The sequence below is a fragment of the Marmota flaviventris genome, chromosome 13, assembly GCF_047511675.1.
Source record: "Marmota flaviventris isolate mMarFla1 chromosome 13, mMarFla1.hap1, whole genome shotgun sequence".
Classification (NCBI taxonomy): domain Eukaryota; kingdom Metazoa; phylum Chordata; class Mammalia; order Rodentia; family Sciuridae; genus Marmota; species Marmota flaviventris.
In genome coordinates, this window is record NC_092510.1 from 77,259,408 (window position 1) to 77,287,256 (window position 27,849).

At 38.3% G+C, this 27,849-nt stretch overlaps 1 protein-coding gene and 1 long non-coding RNA gene across 3 annotated transcripts in view; one reads left to right on the top strand and one right to left on the bottom strand.

Moving 5' to 3' along the window:
• The window catches only part of Abca1 (ATP binding cassette subfamily A member 1), a 134,797-nt gene that overhangs the window by 8,262 nt on the left and 98,686 nt on the right, over positions 1 to 27,849 (bottom strand). For both annotated transcript variants that reach the window (XM_071600802.1, XM_027942984.3), the window contains exons 28-44: positions 27,188 to 27,336; positions 25,385 to 25,509; positions 24,092 to 24,190; positions 15,568 to 15,757; positions 14,574 to 14,668; positions 13,413 to 13,445; positions 12,274 to 12,379; positions 11,339 to 11,413; positions 10,650 to 10,819; positions 8,955 to 9,132; positions 6,878 to 6,993; positions 6,624 to 6,768; positions 4,995 to 5,118; positions 3,843 to 3,972; positions 3,463 to 3,583; positions 2,425 to 2,487; positions 1,795 to 1,901 (exon numbers count right to left, since the gene is read on the bottom strand). In XM_071600802.1, the coding sequence (XP_071456903.1) occupies positions 1,795 to 1,901; positions 2,425 to 2,487; positions 3,463 to 3,583; positions 3,843 to 3,972; positions 4,995 to 5,118; positions 6,624 to 6,768; positions 6,878 to 6,993; positions 8,955 to 9,132; positions 10,650 to 10,819; positions 11,339 to 11,413; positions 12,274 to 12,379; positions 13,413 to 13,445; positions 14,574 to 14,668; positions 15,568 to 15,757; positions 24,092 to 24,190; positions 25,385 to 25,509; positions 27,188 to 27,336 (2,026 nt within the window). The remainder of the gene's footprint in view (positions 1 to 1,794; positions 1,902 to 2,424; positions 2,488 to 3,462; positions 3,584 to 3,842; positions 3,973 to 4,994; positions 5,119 to 6,623; positions 6,769 to 6,877; positions 6,994 to 8,954; positions 9,133 to 10,649; positions 10,820 to 11,338; positions 11,414 to 12,273; positions 12,380 to 13,412; positions 13,446 to 14,573; positions 14,669 to 15,567; positions 15,758 to 24,091; positions 24,191 to 25,384; positions 25,510 to 27,187; positions 27,337 to 27,849) is intronic.
• LOC139701618 (uncharacterized) lies at positions 1,814 to 27,198 on the top strand. Its single transcript, XR_011704141.1, has 3 exons — positions 1,814 to 1,919; positions 23,710 to 23,817; positions 27,004 to 27,198. It is a non-coding gene; the product is annotated as an uncharacterized lncRNA (long non-coding RNA).

Sequence of the window (27,849 nt, forward strand, 5' to 3'; positions counted from 1 at the left end):
ATGTCATTTGAAAAGTACTGGTTGTGACCTACTTGAACTTGGCCTTTTGGCAGTGGTCATTCATCTCTGCTTATCTATTTAGAACTCCCAGTGTCAGCTTTCTCCAGAATTATGACTGAGTCAGTTCTTATAACCCATTACTATGATAAACCTTAGGTTGAGCCAGTTACTGCTGCCATTGCTAAGTGCCCCAGGAGCATTAGAAATAAGCCTAGGGAACAGTGGTATTCCCAAAAGTTCTGTTCTTTTAAGGTTCTTAAGTTGCTACTGAAATGATTGATAAGGGGGAAAATAGATCAACGAGTACATCAGTTTCCTCACTCTTCAATATTATTGGCTATTCCCCTGTTCAGTGTTTTCAAATTTAGAGTCATCTCCCATTAGTGATTTATAAAATAAATCCACAACCAGCACTTTTTAAATGATATGATATGCCGGGCGCAGTGGCGCACACCTGTAACCCCACAGGCTTTGGAGACTGAAGCAGGAGGATCTTGAGTTCAAAGACAGCCTCAGTAACAGCAAGTCACTAGGCAACTCAGTGAGACCCTGTCTCTAGTCAAAATATAAAATTAGGCTGGGGACGTGGCTCAATGGTTGAGTGCCCCTAAGTTCAATCCCCAGTAACAACAACAACAACAAAATTAAATGACATGATAGAGAATAAAATAAGAGTTATTAGAGTGTATTTTAAGTAGTAACATCAGGTACTATTTATGAAAAATTTCATTAAATCATATGTGTGTTAATGTATCTTGTGTGTATCAGGCTGAAGTATAAAATATTATATCCTACATGGATCATGGTTCAGAAAAGTTTAAAGGTCACTGCCTTTGTACCATGTATCCATATAGAAAGCCTGAAGAAACCCCACATATTTAGAGCATTCAAGGTTAATACTGCCTAACAGGCCTCTAATGTGTTGCTGTACTCCCAAAGATCAGACTGCTTGGTAACTGTACAGTCTCAGAAAACAGCCTAGTGATGGCTTCATCAGTGGGTCCACTCTTTCTAGAAGATGAGCTGGCAGGTAATACCTTGTAGAAACTAATACAAAGAAACAATAAAAGTTGTATACAAGCACATATTTATATAGTAAAAAATAAAAATTAATAAATGCCCAACATTTATAAGGAATTGATTAAACAAATTATAGGTACATGTACACAGAGGAATTTTATGGAGCAATGTATTTTTAACCCACTGGAAAATATTCATAATATAACCATTAACAATAAAAACTAATTTTAAACCTATATGCAGAATAATCTCAATTTTATGATACATTTATATGTGTAGAAAGACAGATTTGGGGTAATAGAAAACATCTAAAACTGGATTGTAGTGATGATGGCACAATTCTGTGAATTCACTAAGAATTACTGAATTGTTCTTTAAAAACAAGTAATTGGGCTGGGGTCGTGGATCAGTGGTAGAGTGCTCGCCTAGCACGCACGAGGCACTGGGTTCGATCCTCAGCACCACATAAATGTAAAATAAAGATATGTGTCCACCTAAAACTAAAAAGTAATTATTTAAAAAAATAAAAACAAGTAATTTACACGTATGAAAAAGCTGATAAAAGTGATGCAGTAAGACTGAAAGAAAATGTAAAGAGTGGTTATCTCCAGGTAGTGAAATTATGGATGATTTTTTTGTTCTTCTTTAAACTTTACTATATTTAAACATTTTTATGAAATCTAAAGTGTACTATTATAATCAAAAAATAACAATGTGTTTCTTTAAAACTAAAAAAAGTCCTTGTAACAAAATACAGATCACTTCTTTTCTCACCTATTTTTGTTAAGGAAAGCATCCCCTCTGGTAACAGTGGTGTCTCCAGTTAGCATCTTGAAAGTGGATGATTTCCCAGCACCATTAACTCCCAGAAGTCCAAAGCACTGAAAGAATAAGACCAGGTGAGTTGTATAATCAAACTACTAAAACTAAATTTGAACAACCCTAGAAAATAGCCAACTGAGCTTCATTTTTATATGACGTCATCCTGAAACATCATTTTTAAATATCAATGACAAATATCTTTTTGGTTTAGGACATCATACAGATATTAAATATGTATTTTATAATGGGATCATTTTCAGCAAGTCTGTATTTTTAAGTACCATTTGAGTTGTCAGATTAAGACAAAAGTTAATGGATGTGTGAAAAACAGTAATGAAAGCCAGTTAGTCAAATTATACCACCTTATTTGACTAAAGGGCATAAAAGGACACATCAGAAATGAGAAGGAGAAAAATCTATTTGAATTTCCTCATCCTCTGAAATAGATCACAAAAGCACATTTTGGGTGTACATGCTTTTCTTAAAATGCCCGAGATTATCCAAAATCATTCTCTTGATATAAGGGGTCCCCAATCTCTTGATGACTGATTGCTTCACACAATGCAGACAAAGTGTGTTTACCTCACCAGGAGGAATGCCAACACAAATCCTGTCAACAGCAGGCTTCCTCTTCCTCCTATATATCTGCAACAGACAAAATGCAAATTCATGAGCTTCAGTGACTCACAGCTCTTCCAAGCAACTGTGGCAGAGAGGATTATAACCCAAACACGCCATGAAATAAGACTCTATCAATAAGACTAAGTCATATATGATGTGCTAAGAGCCATTTCTCTCTCTGCCAACCAGGTGTAACTTTGAAGCTCAAAATAAAAGTGAATTTCTTTTTAATTTTTAATTTGGGTCTTTTAAAAAATATATCAGTCACTAATATCTACATATTTTTTCCATGTATTATTTATAGTTCATTTTTAATTTTTTTAAAATTTTTTTTAGTTGTAGGGGGACATAATACCTTTACTTCATTTGTTCATTTTTACGTGATGCCAGGGATTAAACCCAGTTCCTCACATGTGCTAGGCAAGCACTCTTCCACTGAGTCACAACCCCAGCCTAAAATTAGATTCTACAGGATAAAATTTTGCAATCAAAGTATTTCAAATATTCTATGTGTTACAAAAAGTGAAATTTGGGATTCTGCCATCTAAGCGGGCATTAGAGACATATCAGCTTTGGTGATTATAAAATTTAAAATCAACAATTTATTCTCCATACCTCAGTTTTGACTAGATATATAATATTAGTATGTTTTTTCTTCATTTTTTATTGGTGCATTATAGTTGTACATATTGATGGGATTTGTTGTTACATATCTGTACATGCATACAACATAACAATATAATGTTTTAATAACTAACACACAAATAAATATAAGTAAAAGAAATAAATTTGAGAATGGAAATTCACATTACAAAAGTATTCTCAGTAGACTCTCTAATTAAGAAGTTTCCATGTATCTTTAAAATAAAATTAAATTGACAGTAGCTTAGTATAGATGCACATTTGGGGAAGCAAGCTTTTTCATTAAGCAACTAGGGTAGTTTCCAGCACATACAACTGAAAAATTAAGCCTGTAATAGCCCCTACTCACTATCTCACCTTAGTCAACTCCTTGATTTCCAAGATATCATTCTGTCCTCCACCATCCAGAATTCTCTGTCTTTCCCGCCTTACATCTTCATCCTCATCATTCAAAGGAGGAAGCTTTGCTTTCACTGGTCTTAGAAGAAAAATTTTAAGAAAAACAACCTTTCAAACTCTTTTTAAAAACAAAATCCAGTCTCTAAAGCAATCTCCTAAAACCTGCTTGCCACAACTTCCAGCCTTGGCAGGGTAGGCATTGCAGGATGCCCATAATAGGAAAATCAATTTGATTTTCTTGAGTTCAAATTCGATCCAACCATCCTTGGCAAGTGTTTCCCTGTGTCCCCTCTGTGACCCTCTACCAAGTGCTCCATGAGTTCTGAGCAAAAGCTTACCTGGGCCTGATGAAGAATCTGTACTGGATCAGAACTGTAATGAGGAAAAATACCACCCCTTCCACAGCCATGGCAAAAAGGTTTCGTCCTACCAAGTCCCAAGAGAGTGGTGACACAAAGCGATTCTCCCCTAGTAAACAAAATTCAGAAATCAAGTCAGAATGAAGGTGTCAAGAACCATGTCCTTCTTCAAACATGGGGTCAAGTTCACCTATTTTCCTAGAAACACCAATGGCTATTACCAAAGAAAAGGAGAAAAAATAATGAGAGTGACTACTTTTCAAATCTGACTTGTGGGAACATACTACTACCCTGTATCAATCAGAATTTTAGAGCCAACATGTCTTAGATCTATAAATTCATGTCAGATAGCTAATATCTTTTGAATGAGATAGGCCAAAAATCCTTTTAGATAAGGCAAACAATCCAGGATAATTTTTAAGGTCAGTATTTTAATGAATTCCAAGTTTTTAGTAATAAGAAATACTAGAAAGCACATTAAAAAGATGACCATTTCAACGGCACATAATGTAACCCAGTGACTCAATTAAGTCACCTGATTTTATCTAACTATTCCTTAAATTCCTTATACATCTCCTTTGTACCTCCAAGTTGAAGAAAGTCCCTCTTCTATGTCCGTCAAATGACATGGCCCATCTAACTACATTAGCCAGTAGATGAATGACAGTCATATGATGATATGAGAAATATTTTTAACCACTCTAAAGGTAGAAAGAGCTGCAGTGAATTATCTTTTTATAGATTGTGTAAAAGATAATATATGACCTCCAGGCCTGTGATTTTCCTAATAGAGTCAAAGTGTACATCTCTCCTTCTGATTCTTGTTCTGTATCTAAGTCCCAATGCTGTGTTACTTTTTCAGTAATTCCAATAAACTCAAGTAGTAGCATGAGGCACTGGGTACAAGCAAATGCCAGCATTTTCCTTACTCCCAAAAATGTCCTTTCACAGATAAATAGCTATGTCACACTACACCAGAACAGCTGTACTGGCATAAACATTCAGGGGGGCAAGAGGAATATGGACATCCAGTGCCCATTCATCAGTCCCTTTCCAAAACAAAAGCTAGGGCCCAAGGCCCATGCAATTGCCATCTCTTCTGAAACCTCTAGCAGCCACTGCTCCACTCACCAAATCTTTCCAGGGCATCAGCCATTGCCTGGTTTTTCACCATATCAATGAGCCCTCGTCCCAAGCAAAAATGTGGGAAGATCAAGAACACAGACTTCAGGATATCATTGATGTTATTCAGCTTCTAAAAAGATAACAGAGAGAGAAAGTATGGATATCAATCATAGTTTAGGCTAAAAATGTATCCAAGTCTGAAATATGGGAGTAAAGAAACAATTTGATTCCCTGAGAATAAAATGAACCTTTGAATTCGGATACCAATAAATAGGAGTAGGCATTTTCCATATTTTTAAAAAACTTTGGAGTAATGCTGTGGGTATAAAGAAATGAACAAAGAATAGCAACAAGGCTATGTTTGACCAGAAGCAAATCCATAACAAAATATTTGCTTAATATTTTAAAAGCAAATTGCTTGTGTCTGGGTCAATATTTGAATTTTAGGATTTTGCTAGAATTTTGTAAAAATCTTCTTAAATACATCAAAAATTATTATGACACCCAGCCAACATTGGCCACATATCCAGGGATTAAGGAAGTTACTGTTTGTAAGATGCATTGTGCTGGGGCATGGGAGAGGTAAAAGCTAATGAATAAATAGTCTCTGTGGTTAGGAAGAGAAACATGGAAATAGGAAATGACTATGTAACTGGATATGTGTGGTACTAGAGGCAGAACGGAGGGCTCTGAGGGCCCAGGGAAAAAGAGAGCACATCCCAAAGGGCAGAGTAGCACAACATCACCTTTGAGCTAAATCTTGAAGGGCAGGGAGAATAGTACCAGGCTCTGCAATACAAGAAGGGCATTTCAAGCCAAGCCTACAGGATTATACTGAGTTTACGGGACAACTCTGCTAAAGTTACAGGGCTTTGAGAAAGGGTGTAGTGGGAAGCGGCCAGGAAAGGTTGTTCATCTATGAAACCCTTGTGTGCTGAGCTAAGGTATTTGGACAAAGGCAGTGACAACAGGAATGGAAGGAGTCTTGTTTATGCGACGTGTAACTGAAAGAACTGATGGGACCAGTCAAACATGTGAAATAAGCAATAGCAAAGCATCAAGGATGATTCCAAGAGAGCTGGGTTAGGCAACTGCATTGGATGGTAATGCCAGCAAGTATGACAGGGATGGCAAGAGAAACACTAGGTTCTAAGGGGAAAGATGACGACATATCCAGTTCTGGGTATCTATAAGTTATTTAAATGAAGCCATCCACCAGGTATGCGAAAATGGGAGAGTAGAGTTCGAGGGAACAATCAAGGCATAAATCTGAGAGAACAATAAGACACTGAGAAAGGCAGTGGTGCACGCCTTGGGATTGAATGGCATTGCCCAGATATGGTGTCTCAAGTGGAAAGCAAAGCTGACAGAGGACTGAGCCTTGGGCAAAGTGACACTGAAATGGAAGCATAAAAGAACTTGACAGAAGAAACTGAAATGTTTGGCCAGGGAAATATAAGGCACAGCAGGAAACAAAGGTATTGTGTAGACCACGGAAGGCTGTATCTGAAAGAGGACGGAGTAGTCAGCAGAGTCAAAGTCACAGAGAAGTGGAATAGGATCATAATTAACCACTGTCCTCTGGCACCCAGAAGTGCCCATCCCAGTAGGAGGTGCTCTTTCTACAGAACTCACATTGTTGGTAAAGAGCTCTAGCACAAAAGTGGCCACACTGCCATTGATGCCGATGAAGAGGTTCACACTGGTGAGCACCACATAGGCTGTGCTGGGGATCTTGAACACAAAGGAGGCTGGGTACATAAGAGGTGTGATTGACCACCTGGTGAGACAAGAAGATAAATGTCCATTGGAGTCCTCTACCCTCCCTATGACATTGGGTACTATATGCCTTACCCACTTTTAGAGTCCTCTACCCAAAAGTGCCTTACCCATATAGCAAAAGAAGAAGGGCTAGCACAGGCAGGTTGGTGGAGGACACATAGGACTTCTGCTGAAAGCAGATGAAGATGATAATGACCAATGTAGCAGGAACCACATAATTGCACTAAAAGAGAAAACAAGGAAATAAAGTTAACTCGTAAGTCAAAAATACAGCACATTCCAAGTCTTTACCATCACCAGACAAGAAAGGGCAGACAAACATATTGGAGAATAATATTGAATTAATGAAGCCACATAAACTATTAATCAAAATACGGACAATACATTGTGACAAGCATTTTACCCTTGGTTGGTTTTATAAACTGCATGCCCTTTCTGTCTTTCTCACAACTAAGCCAAGGTGTCACGCTCAGTAAACTCACTGAACGATGGATCCTCAGTCGGAGGAATTTCAATTTCACAGGAGACAAATAAGCTTCCATTATTCTTCCCAGAGATGATTGTGTCTGTTTCATCATTAATGCTATATTATAGTCTGCCCAAGTTCAATCTCACATGTAATCTATTTGTGAGGTAAGCGCTCATAACATGAATGTCAGAATTGTTTCATCACACTGAGAATAATTTGAAAGTCTGTTCTGACAGTGCTTCAGGCATTAAAATGCAGAAATAAAGACCTGACCATAGAACGATTATGAGATTTCATAGCTGGCAGGGCAAAGCACAGGCAGGGAGGTGACAGTGATTTTTGTCAGCTGTTAAAAGAATTGCAGCTTAAGGCTACCGGACTCTGCATTAGTCCTATCCTATTCAATGTGTTTATCAACAACTTAGATGAAGATATGCTGATAGCAAACTGCAGATTCTAAACCAGGTAGAGGCAGATAATATACAAGAATATAAGTGATGTCCCTGAAGGTAGGGACTCCATCTCATCTCTGAATCTCCTATGCCTGGCATAGTCAGACACAGAGTAAGCACTCAGTATATTTTAAATGAATGAAGTAATTACTGGACCAAGATAAAACAAAAACAAAACACAATAGACACTTAACTAGATGCAGTTTAAAAGGGATAAGTGTAAAGTTTAAGTTCTAAAAAGTTAATTGTATTAGCATAACACAAAAGCTATCCAATTTAACAGTCATTTTTGTGAAGTAAGATTCCAGTTCACTATCAAGTTGCCAATAAGACAGTGCTCTTTCTAAAATGCAGAATAGAAGTATGGAAGAAAGATCAATTCCCTCTAGACTTGTAACCATTCAAACCATCGCCTGAATACAAGGTTAATTCTAGACTTTGATTTTCAAAAGGGACATTAACAATATGGAATATGGCTATGACCGGACAATCAGATCACACAGGGGCCAGTCTTAGAGTCTTGGTATAATAAGTAAAGACATCATCATCATCTCCATCATTATCACATTGTTACAGTGCTTTAGAGATGACTAAGTGTGTTCTCATATATCATCTCATCTGTGGAAGACTTTGGTTAGATGAGAGTTGTCTTTAAATATCTGAGGAGCCATCCAAAGAGGAAAGAACTAGATTTGTTCCTTATGGCTTAGAATTCATGGAATTCATAAGGAAATATAGGTCAACTTCACTTTATTATTAAATTAGAACTTCAAAATTCTTTGAAGGCTTCCATATTGGTCCAAATAGAAGCAATATATTAATTATAGCTGGTACAAAAATACATTTGCAAATGAATGAATAAGTTTATGGTAAAATGTATGGAGTTTTTAAAGAACATATGGCTTTCCTAACAAGATAAAGAATATCTTGACTCTATAGGTCAAAATTTATCAGAGAAGTTAAAAGTACTGGCTTGGGAGAGACTAAGGTCCTTCCATTTCTGTTTCTTGGGAAAGTTTTCAAATAGGAAATTAGGTAATAACTGTCATCAGTATAGTCAGATATTCTTTCCTGTGTGAAGTCAGCTCTGCATCCAGCACCATATTTGGAGTTATGGAAGTGTATAAGTGTCTCTCCCATTCCTTTTCTCATGCACCTTTAGAATAACTGGAACAATTCTCAGTGACAGGTGCTCTATCTTATATATGCCATTTCATGGCCCTGATGGAGATTCATACAAAGATAGTAGGCCTGTGCCCTTACCATATCCCAGACAAAATTGGAAAGCCAGTAGATGACAGGCTTCACTCCACTGATAAACTGTAGGTGCTTGGCTTTGCTGACCCGCTCCTGGATCAGGAACACAACAAAGCTGGCTGGGACAAAGGACATCGCAAAGATGACACATATGGACACAAGTACATCTACTGACGTGGTCATCCTAGAAAGAAAAAAGGCAGTGAAAATCAGAGATGTCTTTGATGCATTTATTGTGGAAATACAACAAATGAGGAGATATACACAGAGAGAGAGACATAAACACACACATCCAAAGAAAGCTTAGGGAAAAACATCTGTTCACCAAATATGTTTTATTCAAGGTTAAATATGATCATTTGCAAGTTTAAAAAAATGACAATTCAAATGCAAACCTGAGCCCGGTATAGTGGTGTACCCTTATGATCCCAGCAACTAGAGAGGCTGAGGCAAGAGATCGCAAGTTCAAGATCAGCCTCAGAAATTTAGTGAGGCCCTAAACAACTTAGTAAGACCCTGTGTCAAAATAAAAAGGGCTAGGGGTGTAACTAAGTGGTAAACTTCCCCTGGATTTAATTCCTGGTATTATTTTTTAAAAATCATATGCAAAGCTGATTTCACTAAGGTTAAAGAGTCCACTGCCATATGAAGCTGTTAAAGGAAGTCTGGGTGTGGTCTAACAATATTCAATTTTATCCATTGTTCTTTCTTAAAAATATTGTATTTGTAGATGGACACAATACCTTTTTTTTTTAATGTGGTGCTAAGGATCAAACACAGTGTCTCACATGTGATAGACAAGTGCTGTGCCACTGAGCTACAACCCCAGCCCCTTGTCCATTGTTCTTAACATTGTAAGAGCAGTAAATAATAAATATCCATACACACAAAAAATAATGGTATGAAACTACTCAAATAAGTTAATATTTATTGCTCTAAGTAAGTTTTAGAACAACACAATGTAGCATATCAATCTAACACATATAACAATTCTATCAGATTCTTTTTATAAGATACTTTACAAGCCAATTAAGAAGGTGTTGGTATAAAGATCCCTAGTGTCCATTATTGATATTCTATAGGAATTAAGTAGAAACTAACTGCACCATGCTCCATTTATAGAAAGGGGATCTGACATATTGAATGTCAACTCTGTGCTGGGAGCTTGGCTTGGCAATTTACATAAATGGCCTCATTTAATATCAGACATCTAGAAAGTTGACAGTCTAGATTTAAACCCAGATCTCTATAATTCCAAAGACTGTACTGGCTTTAAACTTCACACACACACACACACACACACACACACACACAAATTCAAGACAAATTCAAGTCAAACTATTTAAAGCATATTTCACTGGGTTAAAACAGTTTTAAAACAAATGAAACTGACTTTTATGTGTTAATGGTGAATATACTAATTTTAGGATTGTATTAACAATTTTCAACTTGCTTTATATGAATCACCAAATATAATGATTTTTGCATATCTGTGCCATTTTCTTCTACAATTCAAAAAGGCCCTGCTGGTCAATTTGTAAAGTGATCTTTTCTGCCCAGAGTCTGGATGGACCCAGACTTACATACTGTACTTGACTCTGCAACAGCTACCCTACAAGGAGCCTTCTATTTCCCTCTCCTGCTCCAGATTTCCCCAGTACTCTCTCCTCACCCCATTCTTTTAGACACAGCCATACTTACAGAGCCACTTCTGAAAGCTGCTGCTTGGTGAGATTCAGGGGGTGATTGAAAGCAGTAATCCCATACTGGCTAGGGTTCTCTCCCTTCTGCAGGTTGGCCCGGAGAATGGCATTGTTGATGACATTCAGGAAAGAGCTGATAGCATGCCAGCCTTTGTTATTGAACCACACCTGAGATAAAACATAGCAGGTAAAAGATAATGTTCCTAAACACTACTCTCAGAAGTAGGTACATACACACACACACACACACATACACACACACACACACACACACACACACAAAAATCATGCACCTAAATTTTAGAAACTCAAGTCATATACCAATACAAAACACTGCAGAACATGGCAGAGTGATGATAACACAAGGATACAACCACCGACCATGGGGCCCAGGGTTGTACTGAGGACCTTGTATCTTTAATTCATATATTCCCCATAACTATTTGGAGAGAGCCATGATTATTGTCCCCATTTTACAGATGAGAAAACTGAAGGTTAAGTAATTCAAGTCAAAGTCTGGCAACAAAACAAATTCTCTTAATCACTCCACTATACAGCCTCCCTAGTGGATTTAACCATTTGCTCTTTTCTGTCATGAATACCCCTATCAATTTTACTATGGCTGAAAATACTTCAGGGAACAGGATAGGTTACCAAAAAGTTAGTAAAACACAGACAGCATTTTACCTTGACATTATTTTTGGTGTCCAGTCCTGTCATGAACCTTCCCAAGTTGTTGAGAAATCGATCTGCAGAACTGTCCTGTAAACAACAGAAACCCACCTCAATTGTGATGATTCAAACAGGTAAAGGGCAACAGTCAGTCCGGAAGCTGTGGACAACAAGACACCCCTATCAAGAGCAACACCACCACTACCACACTAAAATTAAATTTAAAGCCATTAAATGATTGCTGAGAACCAACTGACCAGAAGCCTACAGCATGAATGTTTCCATAATGCCACAGTCTTAAAAATATCTGAGAAATCCTGTGGCTTGAAGTCCCAAGACTGTTGTCTGTATAACCTGGCAATGAGAATTTCTTCCAAGTGTTCCCCTGGCATCATCCCAAGAACCACAACCACAATTTATGTGCAGATGTGTCAGACATTAGGGCCTGTGTTCCAAAGGCAGAAGTACAGACTGGACTCTAGGACTATCACTGCTGTCCAGGATCACAAAATCCATGTCATATGACTCCCTCAATTCTCAGTTCAAAATGGGAAATCTGAGATACAGAGAAATGAAGTGTGTGCTCACTAGGACCTGAAAACCAGCCAGCCAACTTAAAAATGAAACTCATCCATTTCTGTTTAGTTAGTGATTGTTTTGGAAGTCTGCTTGAAAGCCAGTTTATTTACTACTGGCCAAACTGACAAACAGTTATTCTAAGAACTTTTAAATCTCTGAATCTATTTGTGGTCTACACTTTCAGGATTTTAAGTATACACTGAATAATTCAATCCCGTCTTGTTGAAGTCACAGAATACCAATGATGGCTCAGTAGTCAAAGATAATCTGAACAATGAGCTGCTAGCTGGTCAGATCTATCTGCCCACTATGCTCATGTCCCAGCAGCTCCAAGCCCTTTCTTCCAACATGTCTCAAGATGGATATACTACCTTGGCCAGCTTCAAGTGTTTCTTCATTTGCTTGATGGCATCATTAACTTCTTGACTTGGAGGAAGTGCTTGAGAGTTACTGACACCGAGGGAAAACCCACCATACCTAGAAGAACAGCCTGACATTAAAACCCAGTATGCCACATGTGATTACCAGCAGCAGACACCACATGAGTGTGGACAAGCCTCTTAGAGACCCATTTCTTATTCAACCAAAGTTTGATTCAGACAAGTTATACCTTGGATTCTAGCAAGCTATTAACTGGGTTGCTGCCCAGTAGGGAGGTCCTGGGTCTGATTATAGTTAGATATCTGAGACACTGAGAAAAGTAAGGTCATTTATTTCACATTCACTACTGTCTTTGTAGGCAAGCAGATGGGGTAGAAGGGTAGGTGGTGAGGGACACTGTCCCAAGTGGGCCAGATGGGGATAAGAGACCTTGTATCTTTACTAGCACGAGGGCTACTCTGCTCTGCCCAGAGTTTTCAAAGATCCTGGCCCTTGGGGACAAGGCAAGGAAGAAAAGTGTGAAACAGTAACAGGGAGCCTTTAAGGTCTCCTGAGGAAGTCACACCAGCCATCTCATTTCCATGATTATACAAACTGGATCCAAAGATGCTTCCTTACCCCCTCACATCTTCAAGACCCAGAGGGACAAATGGATTGAAATACAGTGAAAATGTTTTTTATTTTCTCCAAGACCTTCTTTATCTTATGCCAAAGGCCTGAAAAATTGTTCTTGAGTCCCTGGGAACCCGTGGGAATCTGATTGGGTAAAACTGCAACTAGAATAGGTATTTCCCTCATAATGTTACTAGTCCCTGGAGACCCACAAGAGATTTCTAAGTGCCCTTAAGGAAATCAGTGAACCAGATTGTTCAAAGGCCTCTGAAGTGGCAGCTGGACACTGAGTAGAAATGCTCTGGGCAGAAAATCCAAGTCTAATCTAAGCCTGTCTATACCCCACATGCTCCATAGATTCTGCAGGGCCTTTCTCTCCTCACAGTGATGTGGCACCCAGGAGTGTGTGAGGGGCAAACAATCCCGAAACCAACAGCTTCCCTCCATCCAATATGCCTGCATAAAAATCATTCTCCCAAGACTAGAAGCACCAGGGAAAATCTTGAGATCAACTTACCTAAACTCATTCACCCAGATCTTATTCTTTAAGCTGCAGAAATAAAGACAAAAACCAAAAATCAGTTCTAGAAAGACTGATGCTATACCTGATGATGCAAAAGGAGTAAACATCTACCTGAAGACAAAAGAAAGGACCAGAAGTAATCCTATCATCAGGCTGGCACTACAGGACTGTATCAATGGAAAGAAGCCTAATCTCAACATACCTTGTATTCTATCTTAAAAACCTTACATTAAGGTCATACTTGGGTTGAGCCAGTTTTAAAAACCACCTTACAAACCAAGGCATGAATTAACTAGAAGATTTTTCAATTCAAATAATACATCAGTTATAAATGACATATGGAGAAGTTATGTTAATGACTCAAGGTCATACATTTTTTAACAGCTTTATCATTTAAAGATACTGAGCTTCTAACACAGATACCCCTCTTTATCAAGCTGCTGGGAAGGGAACCAGAACACAAATTTTCTGAGCATTAACTAAACATTTGACACTATGCCGCCAGGTTCCAGAAGCTTCAAAGTTCCATAGCCACGAGCTACTGTATCTTCTCAAGGTTCTCCCCATGATATCACATGAGCATCTAAGACACTTCACATAATTCACTTCATTTAGTTCTCACAACAAACTTGTAGGAGCAACAGTAATATCACTTTTATATAAATTAAGACTTTTTTTCCACAATACTGGAGATCGAACCCAGAGTGTCGTGCATAGTAGGCAGGCACTCTACCATGGAGCTATATTCCCAGCCCCCAAATTAGAGTTTTAAAAGGATAACAAAGAGAAAATTTTGATTACTGTCACTCAGAGTTGTCCCCTTAACCTGGAGGTAAACCACCACCACTCCCTTTTTCAGATTAAGGTTCTGCCTGATAATGCTCCTGGTCAAGCAACTAGTTAGTGGTAGAATTCAAATTTGAATGCATACTTACTTTCATTCTAGACAATGCTGCCTCAACCTTTAAGCTAAAAACTGAATGCTCACAGTACCTCTACGCATCATTTCTAGTTTAGGATGACATCCTAAACTTCCAGTAGAAACATCAAGCCATACTCTGGCAATCTCCCCACCATGTGGGTCCACTATTTGTAGGCCTTTAACTCCTCTAATCAGGGATGATAAAACACAGGCCACACTGCGTAAAGAATCACCTTTTGGCTATGATCTGCACATACGTCTTCACCAGGTAATCCGAGATGTTCCTTCCCGTCAGATTCTGAAGGATGTCTGCAGTGTTCTGTTTTCTCTGTCACGACATAAAAATCAAGCATGTGTGTCTTCTTAAACAAGAATTGGCACATAAAACATATCAAGGGCTACAGTGACAGATGTTCCTCCAACACATGCCACTGTGTGACTGGAGCCCTAACCACAGGGCCCAGGCATCACCCTCCACCAACCACCACCAAGATCTGGTCCATGCTGCCCTCAGTACTGGTCATGCACTTATACCACACCAAGGTCTTCCCTAGGGAATTATTTAGAATAGCTAAACAATAAGCACTGAGATGTGATTTTTCTTTACCACAAGAGATATTGGGGCACAGAATCACAAACTTTGCCTAGTGAATTCTTGTGTTCATTGGAGTTCATTGAGTGGATTAGCTACTTAGAGTGGTAACCATGACTTCTTACATCTGCTTAAAATGCCTTATTCTCACCCTTCAACTTGGATGCTGATAAAGCAGCAGAAAGGTAGCACAAACAAGACTTCCTAAAATTGTGAGGAAGAAACAAAAAGGCTCAGATGACTGTCCTAAACTCAGAATCGCAGAAAAATTTCAGAACTGGTAAGGCCCATTGAAAGTTTTCTGGTTCAGCCTCCCTAATCTAGCAGTTAAGAAGGAAGCCCAGAGAATTAAAATGGCCTTTTGGAAGGCCACCAGTTAATTTGTGGCAGAACGAGGGTTAGAAGCCATGCCTACCACTCTCTTTCCTATGACACCAACACTGTGGGACAGGCATAGGTACACTGTGGTCCAAATCCCCTTCCCTCAAAACTCCCTTGCTTTTCCTTATGATAAGCATTAACCTCGAGGCTGAAATAAACTATCCTAATCTCACATCTCACTCATTCCTGCTCCCAGCAGATGCTGGCTGCTGACCCTGCATGAACTATGCAGTCTTACTCTGATGGGGACTCACCTGTGGAGGTGGCATCCCCCCTGCCCCCGGAGGACACACAGGCAGCATCTTTTTGATTTTGTCACTGCTACACTGGCAGGCAGGTGAAGGGTTCTGCATTGTCCAGTTCCCGTTTTGGAAGAGGTCCATGATGGTCTGGGGAACTGGGGCAGTAGTCCACTCCTCCTCCCCTGCCAAGCACGGTGTGTCTCTGCAAAGGAAAAGCATCAAGGGCGGGATTACTGGAGAGGGCCTGGCCTTTCCTATTGCCTTAAGAGCACAGGATCATTCTGTAACAACCACAAACATAAGCCCATTCCTCACCATTTACAAAGAATGGGCATAGCCTTGTTTGATTATCTGATCTCTCAACAGCCTTGCAACACTGTTTTATAGATAAGGAAAATAGAATACAAACAGATCCTAAATGTTCATAAACTGAACTCTATTTGATCCAGCCACCAACATTTGTTGAAACAACACACACACTGAGCATTGGCTATGAGCCAGATGCTTTTGTGCATGTCTGTGAGTCTGCAGTGAGCAAGACAAACTCCCTGCCTTCATGGCATTTGCATGCCAAAAAAGGAGTTAGACAGCAAATAAACAATTTAATTTTATATGACTAAAAATAAAACAAAATAAGGGGAGAGCACATGGGAAGAAGCCTCCTCCTGAAGAAACAATATTTAGCCACAACATCAATGATGAGAGAAAACAAGCCAGGCAAAGATCTGGGGGGGAAAGAATACTCCAAGCAGAGGCAATGAAAAGTCAGGTGGAAGACCCTGAGAAGCAGTGTTTCTGTATTTGAGGAACAACAGGAAGACAGTGTGACTGGAATGTGATAAGCTAAGAAGAAGAGAGATGATAAACAAGGAGAAAAGTGAGGCAGGTGCCAGAAGGAGCCTGGGAAGGGAGTCTGGATTTTATGCTCAATGTGCCGAAAATCCTGTGGAGAGTGGCAAGATCCAATCTATGTTCTAAAATGAGTAGAGAATTCAGGGGGGTGGGGCGAGTAGGGTGAGAATGCTTGGTATAAGAAGAGCTAGTATAAGCATCCCAGGAGACAAAACACATGGCCTTTATTTCTGACTTGAACTCTGAATTCTTATGAAACCATCAGCAACTTCCTTGTCCTCTCAGGGCTTATTTTTTCCACTGGTAAAAGTACAAAATGACTTGTTATTTCTAGCCTCTCTTCCAGTTTCAAAATTCTACAATTTAAAATAGAGCCACAGACTTCATACAATTTTCTTATATATTAAAAGAAATCAAATGAACAGCCTTTCAGATTGATCTCCCACTCTTTAAAGCCTGTTGACTAAATGGAAAAGTCAAACTAAGACGTTGTGTCCTCCTGAAGCTGGCTCCTAAAACCTTCAAAAGACAATTGACTGAGATGAACTTAAAGACCACTGAGAAGTACCCAGTCAAATTTTCTCCAGTCCTACCACCTTCTATAAACCTAAAATTGGAATTTCAGTGGGGGTTGCCAGGATGGTTGCCCTTTCCGGCATGCAACTTAGTTCCAGGAATCTTTGAGCATGAAAAGTTCTAAGGAATTTCTTTCTAAGGAATTTTCTGTTTTGATGGTCTATCTTTCTGGATAACTGGCCTGGAGAGGACATCAGCAACTACAAATCTGATCAGTACTGCAACAACTGTAGAAGAGAAGACACAGGAACAAGAAGCCACCACTGTCTTTACCACATGATCTCCTGACTTGCTTTCCCCTTAACTCAAAGAGTCATTTGCATATGATCACTGAATTTATTTGCCTACTCTTTAAAAAATATTCTGTAGGAAAGTAGGGTAAAAAATATGCAATGGACAGTAGGCCTGGGTCCATTCCGCCATCCGCAGACACCCCCCGGAACTCAGGCTCTGGCACAGGACCACCTCTTCAGACCAATAGAACACCATGGGAGCCCAGGCCTGGCCTAGATCCACCCACATCAACATATGTGGGACAGGCCCAGAGTAGGTCCAAGTTCACCACCCCCACACACACACCTGGATGCCCAAGCCTAACCCACTTTGATCTTGAGACACTGCAGACATCGCCATAGCCTTCCCCACACAGTAGCCCCTACCTTTTGACAACAGTCAGGGCCTAGAAGCAGCTGCATCTCAGAGCAGGCATCCCAAAGACAGTGTAAGGCCCACCCTTTCAGCCCCATCTCTGTAAGACATTGCATCCATCTTGGGGTACCCCCACTATTATCTCATGTTACCTCTGCTATTGCTGCCACCACCTTTAGTTGCAGTAGCATACATTGAGGGACACCAGCAGGGTCTGGAAGCCCAACATCAAGGTGAGGTACAGACAATCTACACGGGTACTATAAGAATATGGGGTAGAAACTGTAATATCTCAGATCCACACTGCAAGAAAGGAAGACACATAGATAAATGGCCTCGAAAGGATATCAGTAACTACAAATCTGATCAGTACTGCAGCAACATGAAAAAAAAAAGGGAGGAAAGTGCCATAAACAAACCAGGATACTACAATAACAGAACCCATGGACAGTGAAGTTGATGAAATGTCAGAGAAGGAGTTCAGAAGGTTCATAATTAAAATGATCTGTGAATTAAAGAATGACCTAAGTGAGCAAATACAGTCAAAAATTGATCACTCCAACAAAGAGATAAGAGAGCAAATACTTCAAGAAAGAGATAGAGACTCTGAAAATAAAACCAATCAGAAATCCTTGAAATGAAGGAAATAATAAACCAAATAAAAAACTCAATGGAAAGTATAACCAACAGACTAGATCACTTGGAAGAAAGAATGTCAGATAATAAAGACAAAGTATACAATCTGGAATATAAAGTTGACCACAAAGTGAAGATAGTAAGAAACCATGAACAGAACATCAAGAATTTTGGTATGGTATCCCATAATTCTTGCTATCCATCAAAAGACTTAATATAAGAGTTATTGGGATAGAGGAAGGTACAGAGTTTCAAACCAAAGGAATGCACAAAATCTTCAATGAGATAATATCAGAAAATTTCCCAAGTATGAAGAATGAATTGGAAAACCAAATAAAGAGGCTTACTGGACACCAAATTTACAAAATTACAACAGATCTACACCAAGGCACATTATAGCATACCGAATAAGGATAGAATCTTAAAGGCCGCAAGAGAGAAGAATCAGATCATGTATACAAGGAGACCAATGCATATCTCAGCAGATTTTTCAACCCAGACCCTCAAAGCCAGGAGATCATGGAACAACATATGCCAAGCTCTAAAAGAAAATGGATGCCAACCAAGAATCTTATATCCAGCAAAATTAAACTTTAGTTTTCAAAATTAAACTTTAGTTTTATTTCATGAAATAAAAATCTTCCATGATAAACAAAAGTTAAAAGAATTCACAACTAGAAAGCCTACACTACAGAACATCCTCGGCAAAATATTCCACGAAGAGGAAATGAAAAACAATGATGAAAATCAGCAGAGGGAGGTATTACACTAAAGGAAAAACTAATCCGAGGAGAAATCAAGTCAAGTTAAATAGCAAAAATTTAAAAATGGCTGGGAATACAAAGCATGCCTCAATAATAACCCTGTATGTTAATGGCCTAAACTCATGGATCAAAAGATATAAACTAGCAGACCCAACAATATGCTGCCTCCAAGAGACTCATCTCATAGGAAAAAACATTCAGACTGAAGGTGAAAGGTTGGGAAAAATCATACCCCTCACATGGAATGCAGAAACAATCAGGGGATTCCATCCTCATATTAAATAAAGTAGACTTCAAGCTAAAGTAAACCAAAAGGGATACAGAAGGACACTACATACTGCTCAAGTAAACCATACATCCACAAGACATAACCATTATAAATATATGTGCTCCAAACAATGGAGTATCTACATTCAACAAACAAACTCTTCTCAAGTTCAAGAATCAAATAGACCACAACACAATAATTTTGGGTGACTTTAAGACACCTCTTTCACCACTAGATAGATCTTCCAAACAAAAGCTGAACAAAGAAACTATAGAACTCAAAAACACAATCAATAACTTAGACTTAAAGGACATATATAGAATATCTCATCCTTCAACAAGAGAATACACTTTCTTCTCAGCAGCACATGGATCCTTTTCTAAAATAGAACATATATTATGCCACAAAGCAACCCTTAGCAAATATAAAAAAGTAAAGATACTACCCTGCATCTATCAGATCATAATGGAATGAAATTAGAAATCAATGTAAGAAATAAAATCCACTCCAACACCTGGAGACTAAATAATATGCTACTGAAGGTACAATGGGTTGCAGAAGACATCAATGAGGAGATTAAAAAAATTTTAGAGATGAATGAGAACACGGACACAACATATCGAAATCTCTGGGACACTATGAAGGCAGTTCTAAGAGGAGAGTTCACTGCATGGAGTTTATTCCTTAAAAGAAGAAAAAGTCAACAGATAAATGACTTTACATTTCAAAGTCCTAGAAAAAAAAACAAATCTATTCCAAAAGCATAGAAGACAGGAAATAACTAAAATCAGAGCTGAAATCAATGAAATTGAAACAAAAGAAACAACTGAAAAAAATGCAAAACAAAAAGTTGGTTCTTTGAAAACATAAATAAAATTGACAGACCCTCAGCCATGCAACAAAGAGAAGGAGAGAAAAAAATCAAATTACTAACATACGTGATGAAAAAGGAAATATCATGAATGACACTACAGAAATACAGAAGATAATTAGAAATTATCTTCAAAATAATTAGAAATTATTTTGAAAACTTGTACTCCAATAAAATAGAAAATATCGAAGGCATCAACAAATTTCTAGAGTCATATGATTTCTCCAAATTGAATCAGGATGATAGACACATTTAAACAGATCAATTTCAAGTGACAAAATAGAAGACGCCATCAGAAGCCTACCAACCAAGAAAAGCCCAGGACCAGATGGATACAGCTGAGTTCTATAAGACCTTTAAAGAAGAACCAACACCAATACTCGTCAATTTATTTCAGGAAATAGAAGAAGAGGGACCACTTCCAAACACATTCTATGAGGTCAATATCTCACTGATTCCAAAACCAGGCAAAGACACATCAGAAAAAGAAAACTTCAGATCAAAATCTCTAATGAACATAGATGCAAAAATTCTCAGTAAAATTCTGGCAAATTGAATACAAAAACATATCAAAAAGATGGTACACCATGATCAAATGGGGTTCATCCCAGGGATGCAAGGTTGCTTCAACATACAGAAATCAATAAATGCAATTCATCACATCAAGAGACTTAAAGGTAAGACATATAATCATATAATAGATGCAGAAATAATAGATGCAGCATAATAGATGCAGAAAAAGCATTCAATAAAATATAGCACGCCTTCTTGTTCAAAACACTAGAAAAACTAGGGATAACAGAAACATGTCCTAACGTCGTAAAAGCTATCTATGCTAAGCCCCAGATCAACATCATTCTAAATGGAGAAAAATTGAAAGCATTCCTTCTAAAAACTGGAACAAGACAGGGATGCCCTCTTTCAACACTTCTATTTAACATAGTTATTGAAACACTAGCCAGAGTAATTAGACAGATGAAAGAAATTAAAGGGATAGATATAGGAAAAGAAGAACTTAAATTAGGACTATTTGCTGACGATATGATTCTATACCTAGAAGACCCAAAAAGCTCCACCAGAAAACTTCTAGAACTAGTAAATGAATTCATCAAAGTAGTAGGATATAAAATCAACAACCATAAATCAAAAGGAATTTCTATGTATCATTAACAAATCCTCTGAAAGGGAAACGAGGAAAACTACCCCATTTATAATAGCACCAAAAAATAAAATAAAATACTTGGGAATCAACTTAACAAAAGAAATGAAAGACCTCTACAATGAAAACTATGGAACGCTAAAGAAAGAAATTAGAGAAGACCTTAAGAGATGGAAAGATCTACCTTATTCTTGGATAGGCAGAATTAATATTGTCAAAATGACCATACTACCAAAAGCACTATACATATTTAATACAATCAAAATCCCAATGACATTCCTCATAGAAATAGAAAAAGCAGTCATTAAATTCATCTGGAAAAATAATAGACCCAGAATAGCTAAAGCAACCCTTAGCAAGAAGAGTGAGATAGGTGGCATCACTATACCAGACCTTAAACTATACTACAGAGCAATAGTAATAAAAAGAACATGGTATTGGTACCAAAATAGACTTGTAGACCAATGATACAGAATAGAGGACATAGAAACTAACTCACATAATTACAGTTATCTTATATTTGACAAAGGTGCCAAAAATGTGCATCGGAGAAAAGATAGCCTCTTCAACATGTGGTTCTGGGAAAACTGGAAATCCATGTGCAACAAATGAAATTAAACCTCTATCTCTCATGATGCACAAAACTCAAAGTGTATGGGGGCGGGGCTAGGGTTGTGGCTCAGTGGCAGAGTGCTCGCCTAGCATGCACAAGGCATGCGAGGCCCTGGGTTCAATCCTCAGCACCACATAAAAATAAATAAATAAATAAAGGTAGTAAAAAAAAAGAAAACTCAAAGTGGATCAAGGACCTAGGAATTAAACCAAGAGACACTGCATCTATTAGAAGAAAAAGTAGGGCCAAATCTCCATCGTGTCAGATTAGGGCCCAACTTCCTCAATAAGACCCCTATAGTGCAAGAACTAATATCAAGAATCAATAAATGGAATAGATTCAAACTAAAAAGTTTTTTTTCAGCAAAAGAAACAATCAATGAGGTAAATAGAGAGCCTATTAATTGGGAACAAATTCTTACCACACACACGTCAGATAGAGCACTAATCTCTAGAATAGATAAAGAACTCAAAAATCTTAACACCAAAAAACCAAATAACCCCAATCAGTAAATGGGCCAAGGAACCAAACAGACACTTCTCAGAAGAGGATATACAATAAATCAACAAATATATGAAAAAATGTTCAACATCTCTAGCAATTAGTGAAATGCAAATCAAAACTAAGATTTTATCTCACTCCAGTCAGAATGGCAACTATCAAGAGTACAAACAGTAAGTGTTGGCGAGGATGTGGGGGAAAAGACACACTCATACATTGCTGGTGGGAATGCAAATTGGTGCAGCCAATATGGAAAGCAGTATGGAGAATCCTTGGAAAACTGGGAATGGAACCACCATTTGACCCAGCTATCTCACTCCTTGGTCTATACCCAAAGGACTTAAAAACAGCATACTACAAGGACACAGCCACATCAATGTTTATAGCAGCACAATTCACAATAGCTAAAACTGTGGAACCAATCTAGATGCCCTTCAGTAGATGAATAGATATAGAATGTGGTATATATACACAATGGAATATTATTAAGCATTCAGCATTAAAAGAGAAAATAAATCATTGCATTTGCAGGTAAATGGATGAAGCTGGAGAATATAATGCTAAGTGAAATTAGCCAATCCCCAAAAAACAAATGCTAAATGATTTCTCTGATTTAAGGATGCTGATTCATAATATGCCGGGGGGGCAGGGTGCAATGGGAGGATTAAATAAACTCTAGATAGGGCAAAAGGGAAAAGGGGAGGGAGGAGAAAGGAGGGAACAGAGGGGTAGGAAAGATGGTGGAATGTGATGGTCATCATTACCCTAAGTAAATGTAAGAAGGCACGAAGGATGTGACTCTACTTTGTGTACAACCAGAGATATGAAAAATTGTACTCTATATGTGTAATATAAATTGTAATGCATTCTGTTGTCATATGTAACAAATCAAAATTTAAAATAAAATAAATACTGCTTCCTATTAAAAGGCACTAAAAATCTTGGATAAATATCTGGTTCCAGATCTAGGGCAGGAAATAAGAAGTAAACCTAATACATTAAGGTCAAATGTTCCTGAATGTTCAAGTACTGTCACTGGTTTAAAGGGACACAGGAGCTAACCTGAAAGGGTTCCCATTTGCTTAATATGGGACTATCTGAGTATTAAGGAAAGACATAACAACTGTGATTATTTGGTACATAACAAATATACACTTATTACACTGAAAGTTGTTTAATAAAAGAATAAAGCATTATCCTGAAGAAAAAATATGCAATGGAACAAGAAAGTGTCCCCTCTTAGAAAAATCTATTTTATCTTTTCAGGTTGTTAAGGTGAAGAAGCTGATGAGCAAAATTGCAAATTATATACAATGGCAGCCTATTGTTGCACTAAAATACAGGAGTTGGGGGCAGAAGTGATAAAAGCATTTAGTAAGTATAAAGTGCTATTTAAATTAAATATTAATGTTCTAAAGAAGTAAACAAATGTCTTTAATGATTTCCTTTGCAGGATGTTAGAAGTCTCTCTAAATGTTCCTAGATGGGTCTGATTAGGTTATTATATTCACTTTTTAAAAATAAAAAGTGATTCAAAAGACAAATAATAGTGGTTACAATGTGGCATGCAATTGATAAATGCAGTATATCAGAAATCAAACCAGATGGCAGGCATGAGAAGACAACTTATGGCGAAAGTGACACTCACGGGATTGGGTTTCCTTCCATACACCGGGTCCCAAAACCAGGGTCTTTGGTGAGGGCTTTCAAGAGTTGCTGGGTGCCAGTGTCCTCAGGAGCATCATTACTGTGAGTACATGGGAAGCAACCATCTCAGTAATTCATTTAAACCAGGAACAGGGAGAAAGAAAAGTTTTCTAAATTAAACACTCTATTAAGTACTTCCTGGATTCTAGGCTCTTAAAAGAAAAATGAATAAAACACAGAAACTAGGTATGAGGAGCTTGGACTCTGGCCATATATTCAGCATCTGGGTAGTATACAGCACCCCAAACTGGAATATGTATGAAGATGTGTGTACCTGTGTGTACCTATGCACACATATACACACATTTACATATATATTGTAATTTGAAGTAATGAGACTCATTAAGGATCAGTATTTCAAAATTACTTTCATGATTACCCATTTGGCCCAGATAACCAGTATTTTCCAGGAAGGACAGGCAGATTTTATTGACTGTGTACACAGACAACTCGAAAGTACAAAAAATAATAGGCACAGGTCACAAACACATGCCATATTTTATAGCTATAGGCAATACAAGGTCAACAGCTAGGAAGGGAAAAAGGCAAGTAAACCTGAATTAAGAAGAAAGCATAGTTTGGAGAAAAAGAGACAAATTCATATGTTTGGTATATGTTATTTTCATTTTTAAACCTCTTCCAGATATCACTTATATATCTCTCCTATCTATACACCTATAAATCCCAGAAAACCTTTGCCAAACAATATCCAGAAATTCCTTTGTCCTTTTATTTCATGCATAGGATTACTATGGAGTAGAAAGTATTTTTGCCAAACGTTAACATTAGCCAAAACCATAAATTTAAAGAGTAGGTAATAATTACATGAATTATACTATATAGAAAATAAGAATGTGAAGCTTCTGTTTTGACATTGTATGGAAGCCCTATGACTAGATAACAAAATTAAAACATAACTCTAAAAATACAAATATTTTAAAACAATTTTAGATTTTATCAAGGGCATATCATCTAAAATATGCAGGGTTGTCCTGACACTCACAGCATAAGGAGAAGGGGTGAAATGTCCGAGAGAGGACTAGCTGCTAAGTCAAGGGTAGCTCACTGATGTTCTTGGCATGCAGTAGTAGCTTACATAGGGGCCTGAGGCACAGCTGGTAAAACCCCTTCCACTGTGCAATTCTTGACTCTATTCTTTTGACCCTCAGCACAGTGATCACCCTTGATCTACTTGAACCCTCCTCTCCCCTGGGCCCAGAAGACAAACACGTACCTGACAAACGTATACTGCTCATTGTACATCCAGGGCTGAAGTTCCAGGCTAGGGTACTTGCCAAAGGGTGGCACAATCAGGCTGAACACCAGGGCAATGCAGACAAACACAGCTGGCAGGACAATCTGTAACCAGGCAATGGAGGGGGTAGGGGGATGGCAGGAAAAGATAAGGTTAGAAAGAAGTCCAAGGAGCAAATCCCTGCAAGTCCAGCCAGGTTCCCAGACCAGGCAGCACAGGAAGGAGGGTGACAGGGCCCATGGCTGGCCCAAGGCCTTGTGGGCAGAGTGAAAGCAATGGATCCTGAACACTAAACATCTTCCCTCCAAGACTTTCTAGAATCTGGCAGCACAACGCCAGAGTCTCTAGTCACCTGGCAGAAGCACTAGGCTAGGAACTTCACAGAGTAAAGAGCAACCCCACGTTAGGGTGACTCAGAATTCTGGGTCCTGCATTTCTTCCCATGAAGATGAGAAAGACCACAATGGGTCATGAGCGCAGTTCAGCTCAGAAGAAAACTGAGTGAACAAGCCCTGGACTAGGAGCCACAAGTCCTGAATCCTGGGTCTGACACTAATACAAGTGTACCCACATGACATCACCACTGTAGGGCCTCAGTATTCTCATTATAATCTGAGGACTGAGAAGAGATCAGATCCCATAATCCTGAAACCAATTCTTAAAAGCAGTGACTCCAGTCACAAGCAATAGCAGCCATTGTCTGCAATGATCACCTCTCAAAGCATAAATACGCAACTCCTTCTTGAAATTCCTCAAACTTTCTACAAACCTACTCTGAAAACAATGACTCATACACACTTTACAAGTAAACTCAAAGGTCTTTCCATTTATTGCTGAGAAACTTATCCTTTAAAAACTTAAGGATTCATATTGACTCTGGCTCTTGGGCTTCAATGCAGAAAATTATCATTAAGTGAGCAATTCTACTGGAAAGTACTCTAATGATAATTATCTTAATTATCATTACTACCCTATGCTGTTATTTGTGGTGTTACTATCATTGCCACTATCCAAAAACTTGGTTATTAAAGATCAGAGAGTCAAGTTACTTGTTCATGGTCACAAAGCCAGCTAGTAACACAACCAGACTTCAAATCCAGGTCTGTATGTCCCAAACTCATACTCTTAGTATCATACATACAGTCTGTAAGGAAGACTCTCTATAAACTTTTCTCCACATTTCTTAATTTTTACAGAGTGAAATAATTTTAACTCTTCTAACTAAGCAAGTGAGCATACAAACTCTGACTTGAAGGGAGTAGTATGAGTCTTCTCTATTTGCCGGTTACATTCTGATCTCTCTGGGTATCTTTTTATCATTTGAGTTAAACATCAACTTAGAGAAAAATCATGTTTCTAATAAGTGCATATGTCAAGTGCATCTGAGCATAACATCACTTATGTTATGATAGCTGAATTTACCTAACAGTTTTTCTAAACTCTTACCCTTTTATGTTGTTCTCTAAAATAAAAGACATACATACATACACACATACATACCCCTAAACCCAAGCATCAGACTCCATTCTAAGCATTTATTCATGTTTATCCTCAGGATAACATGGTGTCATAGGCACATTATTATCTCTATTTTTCAGGTGAGGAGACTGAGGCCTGGAGAAGTCATTTGCTGGCAGACACACAACTGGCAAGAAATAGAACTGGGATGGAAATACAGATAATCTAGCTCCAATATCTATATCTTGACTGCAGCAGCATTCTGCTTTCACTGGTCAGAGAGTGTGTAGCCCACCCATGAAGCCAGAAACCAGCATATTTCACCTGAGCGAAGAATCCTTTTCTACTCCGTCTGGCGATCAGCAGCCTCTTCCACAAAAGAGCCACAAACTGTTGCTGTGTGAGTTTCCAGCCCTTCACCTGATAGGAGCCTTTACCATCCATCCCGCTGAGCAGGTCTGTCTCCCTGGATTCTGCAAGAAGCCAATACTGAAGGTCACCTATTATGTTAGGTGTTTTTGACATGATGTATTCCTTCTTCTAAGATCTTCAGAAACCATTTGGAGGCTTGTGTTTGAAATTGAAAGTATCTCACAGAGGTAAAGGGTTTTAATGATACCTCTATATTCAAGAAAAACTAATGACTCAACATGTCCAACAGGAGCAGTCTCTGCATTTTAGTCCTCGTTTGGTGAGTACAGAGAATGAAGGTGCCTTGAGACTACTGCAGAGATGTTCACACATTCTTACCTAGGTGTTACCGCACATCATTCAGATGAGTGGAGACATTGCTGATTTCTTACAGATTATTCTATGGAACAGGCCATGTATGCAGATGAACACACTTGAGAACACACAATGGCAGTCTCTAATCTTTTATATTTTTGTTAAAAAATGGACACATTTGAAATGATCTAAGTACTAACAATGCATGAAGTCAGGGAGAACATAAGAGCCACATGCTCATGTGCCATGGACTGGGACAG